At 47.9% G+C, this 8,752-nt stretch overlaps 1 protein-coding gene across 1 annotated transcript; it reads right to left on the bottom strand.

The window, feature by feature from the left end:
- Window positions 1-1,502: 1,502 nt before the first annotated feature.
- LOC306940296 (stonustoxin subunit beta-like) lies at window positions 1,503-3,451 on the bottom strand (the record flags this gene model as incomplete). Its single annotated transcript, XM_079525317.1, has 4 exons — window positions 1,503-1,627; window positions 2,275-2,515; window positions 2,759-3,057; window positions 3,364-3,451. 4 exons carry the CDS (start codon window positions 3,449-3,451, stop codon window positions 1,503-1,505), a joined length of 753 nt encoding a protein of 250 aa, XP_079381443.1.
- Window positions 3,452-8,752: the final 5,301 nt, after the last annotated feature.

Raw genomic sequence — 8,752 nt, 5'->3', positions numbered from 1 at the left:
TATAGTTCCGTTTTAAGCCACTGCGTTGCCACCGTTTAGTTTGTTGTGATCCATGAACGCATCGTTGCAGTGCTCGGCACAAAGCCAACAACAAACCCCCACACATCCCTCTCACCTTTGTCTTGTTCAGGAAGATTTCTGGTACCACCAGAGCATGTCCTAATTGGGGTACCACTAGTGGTACTAGTACCACTAGTGGTACAGTAGTACTAGTACCACTAGTATCACTGAATAAGAGGAACCAAAGATAAGCAGAAACACTCAAAAGGCTCAAAAGTGGAGGGCCTCAACATAAAGGAAGGATATTGCAGGAGGCGTAAATAATGTAAGGGTTTTTATTGTCTTACCCACACCAGAAAAGAAAATCATGTCAATCCCAACAAGAGAAGAGAATAATTGAACTCAGGCATCTATAAGGAAATTAACCAAAGAACCAAAAAGGCATGAAGCTGGCCAAACTGAAAATAAAGGAGGGGGGCAATAGGCCAACTTCTCTAGGGCCGTCGCAGCTAGCCCGGCCCCCTCCGTAACTAGAAAACATAAATCTCCAAACTAAAATCTAATGTGTTAAATAGAACTACTGGTCATCTCCAGGTCAAAATAAAATAAAATAAGCAAAAAGAAAGTTGTCTAAGTCTGACCAAACCAATCGTCAAAAACAGCGCCCTCTTTTCAGTCTGTCTCGAGAGATCAGCTGTGTGCAACATTATTTTCTCCCCCAACGGTAAATAAATACCGTAAGTGTATACAATGTATTTGCATTTAAATGTATACAAACATAGTGAAAATAGCCGATCTACAAGCTCAAAACTGTTACAACAGTTGTACTGTTATACACAATACATTATCTGTGGAATTGATCGAGTCAAACTAAATGTATGCCTACAATTCCAAATGCTTGTCAGGGTGGGGGTAGTGATAGTTAATCCAAGGGAGGACTGAAGGCGTGAGATGAGGGTGGAGTGATTGATGGTGTCAAAAGCAGCAGAGAGATCAAGGAAGATGGAGAGAGAACCAGAGTAGGATGTCGTTGGTGACTTTGAGAAAAGCCGTTTCTGTGATGTGTGCTGTGCGGAAGCCAGTTTGGAATGAGGTTATTAGGGTGGGATTTGAGTTGGGAGGCGACTGCACTTTCCAGGGTTTTGGAGTTGAAGGGCAGATTGGAGATGGGCTGGTAGTTGTTGGGGGTGTCGGCGGAAAGTCCAGGTTTTTTGAGAATGGGAGTGCTGCGGCAGCCAGTTTTAGGGCAGATGGAATGAGACCGTAGACACGAGTTAGGAGTATATAATGTTAATGATGAATGGAGAAAGAGGCCATAACTTGGGTCCAGGATACAGGTGGAGGTTTTCATGCTGGAGGTTATGGAGGATTATCTCAGTGAAAGAAATGAATGCGTGACCAGAGAACAGAGAGGAGGAGGGATCAGGGGAGGTTGTGGTAGAGGAGGTGGCCAGTTCAGAGTGAATGGTGTCGATTTTAGATTGGAAAATGTTAAGAAGGAATCACATTTTGAATGAGGAGGTGTTGGTGTCCATGGGTTTGAGGAGGTTGCTGATGGTGGAGAAGAGTGTTTTGGGGTTGTTGCAGCCGGATTGGATGATGTAGGAGTAGTGAGAAGTCTGTGCATCTTTTTATTGTTGCTGGTGTGATTTGTATACCTTAGAGTGGACAGTTGGATAAATGGATGGCAGTCCCTCAGTCAAATCTGACTGTTGTCGTCTGATTCCTGGTCCCAACGTCCGTCCCAACACCGGACATTGTCAGAGACCACTATCCCGTCCTTATAACGGTATACAGTTGCACCCGGAAAATTCTTCTTGTTGGTTGTAGCTGTTGTGAAGTAATTTGTGCTCTCTTCAGACATTGCCTTGAACTTTCTGAACATGACTGATTTCTTTCTCATTTGATTATAGACCGTGTCTGAATCGTAATGATACAATGATACATCTTCATGTTCAGCATCCCCCTCTCCTGCATGTTCAGGATCCTCTTGTGTGGTTGATTTCAAGTAGTTTGATAAAGCTAACAGGTATGGGTCTGCGCGGATATCCATTGTGGGGAATGCCAAGAAGACCGACTGCGGTTTTGTTTGACTGAGGATTCTTTTGTCAAATTCGTTCTGAGTTGCCACAATCTCTATGTTTTCAGTGAGGGAGTTTATGACATTAATTTCCCTCTCTTTGAAGTCCATCCACTCACTCAGTTTGGTTCTTTTGAAAGGAGATGACAATTTTTCTTTCAGGACCTTTGCGAGCTCACTCTCCTCTAACTTACCTTCTCTGATTGAAGGAAGTTTCTTTGCCAAGGTTATCTGAAAGTCTAGCTTGAACTCATTACACAGATCTTTAAAATCTCTCAGCTTCTTGCTAATCTGTGGGAACTGTGCGGCATTGCTCCTCAGTGCATCATTGCACCGCAGTTGCACTTCACTGATGTCCTCCAGGACACGTTGAGCTTCATTTACTAATCCAATGCTAATCTCACGGACAAGCTGAGAGGCGTTAGGATTTAATACCTGCAAAGGCAGAAGCCAGACTGTAACTGGTACAGCATTCTCTCCATTTGGTCCCAGTAATTTTGGCAGGTCATGGTAGGTTTGTATTGCATCCTCATAAGACACTGGATTTTTGGTCAGATCGAAGTCCCCAATGAATTTGCAGGAGAATCCATCAATATGTTTTTTGTCTGCATCATTGATGTTTACATGACCTTCACCATCTATTGTGAAGGATGGTATTTTGTTGATTACTGCCTTTACGTTTCCTTCAACTGTTTGACAATGCTCTCCATGAGACACTTCACGGTCAAATATAAAGAAGGCATGTGCTCCATAAAGGATACCAGTTACAACATGTGTTGCTATGCCACTGTCAAAAACCTCTGGATGTTCCAAATTGCCTTTTCCAAGTGCATCCATTGACATTTGTTTGAACTCTGTGGTAGTTTTGCTTCTCAATGTTACTCTGGCAACATTGTGTGAAGTCTTACTCTCTTTGAGATATTTGGCAGAGCCTGAAATTTCTACCATTCCACTCAAGAAACTTGCTTTCAAGGACGCTTCAACATTCAGTGATGAAGTTTTGTCCTCAATCGATTCAGATGTAACTATGTCAAATTCAGTGCTGGGCTGTTTTGATTTTCTCGTATCCTTTTCCAGATCTTTAGAATCCCACAATGTTAACCCTGTAATAGATGAAAAGATACAGCTAATTATTATTATTATTATTAAAGGACCAAGTCCTGAAAGACAGTTTTGAATAATATAATATAACGCACACACACTGTATGAGTTCCAAGGCTATATATATATATATATATATATAAATAAAAGCCAGTGGCCTATACATTACTCAAAAGCTGTACCTGGGACAAGTCTGTGTGAACGACAGTCATAGAGCATGCCAAGGGTGAAGGGTCGGCTAAGAGCTGCCACCTTGATCTGTCGCGCCATGGTTCACAGCTTCAACACTGCACTGGAGAAAATACACATCATAATAATACTTTTATAGTAGTAGTCAAATCAAATCAAATCAAAGTTTATTTGTATAGCACATTTACATTGATCGAAGACAAACCAAAGTGCTGAACAAGAGCAATTAAACAAGAACAGAGCAACAACAAGAGCATGTAAACAAGAACAGAGCAACAACAAGAGCATGTAAACAAGAACAGAGCAACAACAAGAGCATGTAAAGAAAACAAAAACAAAAACAAAGCAACAAGTGAGAGCAGAAGTATATGCAAACATGGTATGAGAAGGGTATATGCGTTTTCAGACAACATTAAAAGCCAGGGAGAAAAAGTGGGTCTTTATAGGAGAGATTTAAAAACACCCTGGGACTGGGCGGAGCGAATGGGAAGGGGCAGGGCATTCCACAGTGTGGGACCGGCCACAGAGAAGGCTCGGTCACCTCTAGTGACACATGAGGTTCCAGGCACAATCAAACGCAGTTGGTCAGCTGACCTAGTAGTAGTAGTAGTAGTAGTAGTAGTAGTAGTAGTAGTAGTAGTAGTAGTAGTAGTAGTAGTAGTTGTAGTAGAAGTAGTACTAGTAGTAGTAGTAGTAGTAGTAGTAGTAGTAGTAGTAGTAGCAGCAGCAGCAGCAGCAGCAGCAGCAGCAGCAGCAGCAGCAGTAGTATTAGTAGTAGTAGTAGTAGTAGTAGTATTACACTATACTACTACTAACAAGGGGAGCAGGAGGAGGTAGTTACACTTGGTGCACTTTTGGTTCTAGTTGCACTGAAATGTAGGCCTAGTAATCTGTATCACGAGATAATGTATACATACATGTTGTGTTTTACTGTTTGTAAAGTGTTTTTTAGAGCTTTTACTATCTGCTGTAAAATGAAATGTCCAGCTTGGGCTATATAAATAAACTGGACCTTGACTACTACTACTACTAATAATAATAATAATAATAATAATAATAATAATAATAATAATAACAATTAAAGTGGTGTTCACAGCAGGTTGTTTCAATGGTAAGAAACTATGGCCCGTATACAAACTAGTGCCGGTGCACCCGGCAGGGAACACTTCCCATAGTTCATCCGGAGCGTGAACACGCGCCACTGCTTTTCGTGAACCTGTCTGTGTTTACAACATTTTGTCAACGGGGGGCAGCAGAGAGCCATAGTCTAGCCTACTCCAGCCTAGAAAGGACTTTCTATGGGGTCCAACACTTAAGTGTGGTTCGGGGACCCCCTGGGATCCTTGATAGGTTTCGATGTGGTCCAACACTGGTTATCAAAGTGTGGTTCGGGGACCCCCATGGGGTCCTTGATGGGTCTCGATGGGGTCCAACGCTGGTTATCAAAGTGTGGTTCGGGGACCCCCATGGGGTCCTTGATGGGTCTCGATGGGGTCCAACGCTGGTTATCAAAGTGTGGTTCGGGGACCCCCATGGGGTCCTTGATGGGTCTCGATGGGGTCCAACGCTGGTTATCAAAGTGTGGTTCGGGGACCCCCAGGGGTCCTTGATGGGTCTCGATGGGGTCCAACGCTGGTTATCAAAGTGTGGTTCGGTTACCCCATGGGGTCCTTGATGGGTCTCGATGGGGTCCAACGCTGGTTATCAAAGTGTGGTTCGGGGACCCCATGGGGTCCTTGATGGGTCTCGATGGGGTCCAACGCTGGTTATCAAAGTGTGGTACGGGGACCCCCTGGGGTCCTTGATGGGTCTCGATGGGGTCCAACGCTGGTTATCAAAGTGTGGTTCGGGGACCCCATGGGGTCCTTGATGGGTCTCGATGGGGTCCAACGCTGGTTATCAAAGTGTGGTTCGGGGACCCCCTGGGGTCCTTGATGGGTCTCGATGGGGTCCAACGCTGGTTATCAAAGTGTGGTTCGGGGACCCCCTGGGGTCCTTGATGGGTCTCGATGGGGTCCTTCACTGGTTATCAAAGTGTGGTTCGGGGACCCCATGGGGTCCTTGATGGGTCTCGATGGGGTCCAACACTGGTTATCAAAGTGTGGTTCGGGGACCCCATGGGGTCCTTGATGGGTCTCGATGAGGTCCAACACTGGTTATCAAAGTGTGGTTCGGGGACCCCATGGGGTCCTTGATGGGTCTCGATGAGGTCCAACACTGGTTATCAAAGTGTGGTCCGGGGACCCCCTGGGGTCCTTGATGGGTCTCGATGGGGTCCTTCACTGGTTATCAAAGTGTGGTTCGGGGACCCCTTGGGGTCCTTGATGGGTTTCGATGAGGTCCAACGCTGGTTATCAAAGTGTGGTTCGGGGACCCCATGGGGTCCTTGATGGGTCTCGATGGGGTCCAACACTGGTTATCAAAGTGTGGTTCGGGGACCCCATGGGGTCCTTGATGGGTCTCGATGAGGTCCAACACTGGTTATCAAAGTGTGGTTCGGGGACCCCATGGGGTCCTTGATGGGTCTCGATGAGGTCCAACACTGGTTATCAAAGTGTGGTCCGGGGACCCCCTGGGGTCCTTGATGGGTCTCGATGGGGTCCTTCACTGGTTATCAAAGTGTGGTTCGGGGACCCCTTGGGGTCCTTGATGGGTTTCGATGAGGTCCAACGCTGGTTATCAAAGTGTGGTTCGGGGACCCCATGGGGTCCTTGATGGGTCTCGATGGGGTCCAACGCTGGTTATCAAAGTGTGGTTCGGGGACCCCATGGGGTCCTTGATGGGTCTCGATGGGGTCCAACGCTGGTTATCAAAGTGTGGTTCGGGGACCCCATGGGGTCCTTGATGGGTCTCGATGGGGTCCAACGCTGGTTATCAAAGTGTGGTTCAGGGACCCCATGGGGTCCTTGATGGGTCTCGATGGGGTCCAACACTGGTTAGCAAAGTGTGGTTCGGGGACCCCATGGGGTCCTTGATGGGTCTCGATGAGGTCCAACACTGGTTATCAAAGTGTGGTTCGGGGACCCCATGGGGTCCTTGATGGGTCTCGATGGGGTCCTTCACTGGTTATCAAAGTGTGGTTCGGGGACCCTTTGGGGTCCTTGATAGGTTTCGATGAGGTCCAACACTGGTTATCAAAGTGTGGTCCGGGGACCCCCTGGGGTCCTTGATAGGTTTCGATCAGGTCCAACACTGGTTATCAAAGTGTGGTTCGGGGACCCCTTGGGGTCCTTGATGGGTCTCGATGAGGTCCAACACTGGTTATCAAAGTGTGGTTCGGGGACCCCATGGGGTCCTTGATGGGTCTCGATGAGGTCCAACACTGGTTATCAAAGTGTGGTTCGGGGACCCCATGGGGTCCTTCATGGGTCTCGATGAGGTCCAACACTGGGTATCAAAGTGTGGTTCGGGGACCCCATGGGGTCCTTGATGGGTCTCGATGAGGTCCAACACTGGTTATCAAAGTGTGGTTCGGGGACCCCCTGGGGTCCTTGATGGATTTCGATGAGGTCCAACACTGGTTATCAAAGTGTGGTTCGGGGACCCCTTGGGGTCCTTGATGGGTTTCGATGAGGTCCAACACTGGTTATCAAAGTGTGGTTCGGGGACCCCATGGGGTCCTTGATGGGTCTCGATGGGGTCCAACGCTGGTTATCAAAGTGTGGTTCGGGGACCCCATGGGGTCCTTGATGGGTCTCGATGGGGTCCAACGCTGGTTATCAAAGTGTGGTTCGGGGACCCCATGGGGTCCTTGATGGGGTCCAACGCTGGTTATCAAAGTGTGGTTCGGGGACTCCATGGGGTCCTTGATGGGTCTCGATGGGGTCCAACACTGGTTAGCAAAGTGTGGTTCGGGGACCCCATGGGGTCCTTGATGGGTCTCGATGAGGTCCAACACTGGTTATCAAAGTGTGGTTCGGGGACCCCATGGGGTCCTTGATGGGTCTCGATGGGGTCCTTCACTGGTTATCAAAGTGTGGTTCGGGGACCCCTTGGGGTCCTTGATAGGTTTCGATGAGGTCCAACACTGGTTATCAAAGTGTGGTCCGGGGACCCCCTGGGGTCCTTGATGGGTCTCGATGAGGTCCAACACTGGTTATCAAAGTGTGGTTCGGGGACCCCATGGGGTCCTTGATGGGTCTCGATGGGGTCCTTCACTGGTTATCAAAGTGTGGTTCGGGGACCCCTTGGGGTCCTTGATAGGTTTCGATGAGGTCCAACACTGGTTATCAAAGTGTGGTTCGGGGACCCCATGGGGTCCTTGATGGGTCTCGATGGGGTCCAACGCTGGTTATCAAAGTGTGGTTCGGGGACCCCATGGGGTCCTTGATGGGTCTCGATGGGGTCCAACGCTGGTTATCAAAGTGTGGTTCGGGGACCCCATGGGGTCCTTGATGGGGTCCAACGCTGGTTATCAAAGTGTGGTTCGGGGACTCCATGGGGTCCTTGATGGGTCTCGATGGGGTCCAACACTGGTTAGCAAAGTGTGGTTCGGGGACCCCATGGGGTCCTTGATGGGTCTCGATGAGGTCCAACACTGGTTATCAAAGTGTGGTTCGGGGACCCCATGGGGTCCTTGATGGGTCTCGATGGGGTCCTTCACTGGTTATCAAAGTGTGGTTCGGGGACCCCATGGGGTCCTTGATGGGTCTCGATGGGGTCCTTCAATGGTTATCAAAGTGTGGTTTGGGGACCCCCTGGGGTCCTTGATGGGTTTTGGACATCGTTTATTGCGAAATACCTCGCCATGGTAACGCATAATGGAAATATTTTGATAAGCACACCATTCCTGGCTGAGCCACACGTGTTTGCCTGCATGGCAGTCACACAGAAAAAGAATGGTGTACACGGCAGGCTAATAGAAAACAATCCCACCCGTGTGAAGAGAAGCTCTTATCACGGACAAGTCTATTACAGCCATTAAAGTCTAGAAATGTTCATGTAAAACTATTGGCCGTGCACACAGTGGCTATTCCCAAGTGCCTAGTACAGCTTAATGGAGCCTATTAAAGTCTAGTACAGCCTAGTACACCCTATTCTAGCCTATTCCAGCCTGTTCCAGCCTAGTACAGCCATCTAAATACCCCCCCCCCCCCCCCCCCCATCCTAGTCTATTCTCCCACTAGGTTGGACTAGGCTAGACGTGGGTGTACATGGCTGTCCTAGACTCTACTGGGCTCTAATGTTGTTTTTGGCTCTAGTAGACTGTAATAGGCTGTACTAGGGTATATTAGGCTTTACAAGGCAGTAAAGTACAAAAGCCTAGAAATGTTCCATGTACAACTATTGTCCGAGCACACAAACTCATGTAAAAACTATTGCCTGTGTACGCAGTGGTTAACCTCAAGTGCGTGGAACTACAGGGCTGACAAGAGCCTGGTA

The sequence above is a fragment of the Electrona antarctica genome (assembly GCF_951216825.1).
Source record: "Electrona antarctica genome assembly, chromosome: 16".
Taxonomy (NCBI): Eukaryota; Metazoa; Chordata; class Actinopteri; order Myctophiformes; family Myctophidae; genus Electrona; species Electrona antarctica.
This window is presented reverse-complemented; position numbering and strand designations above follow the sequence as displayed.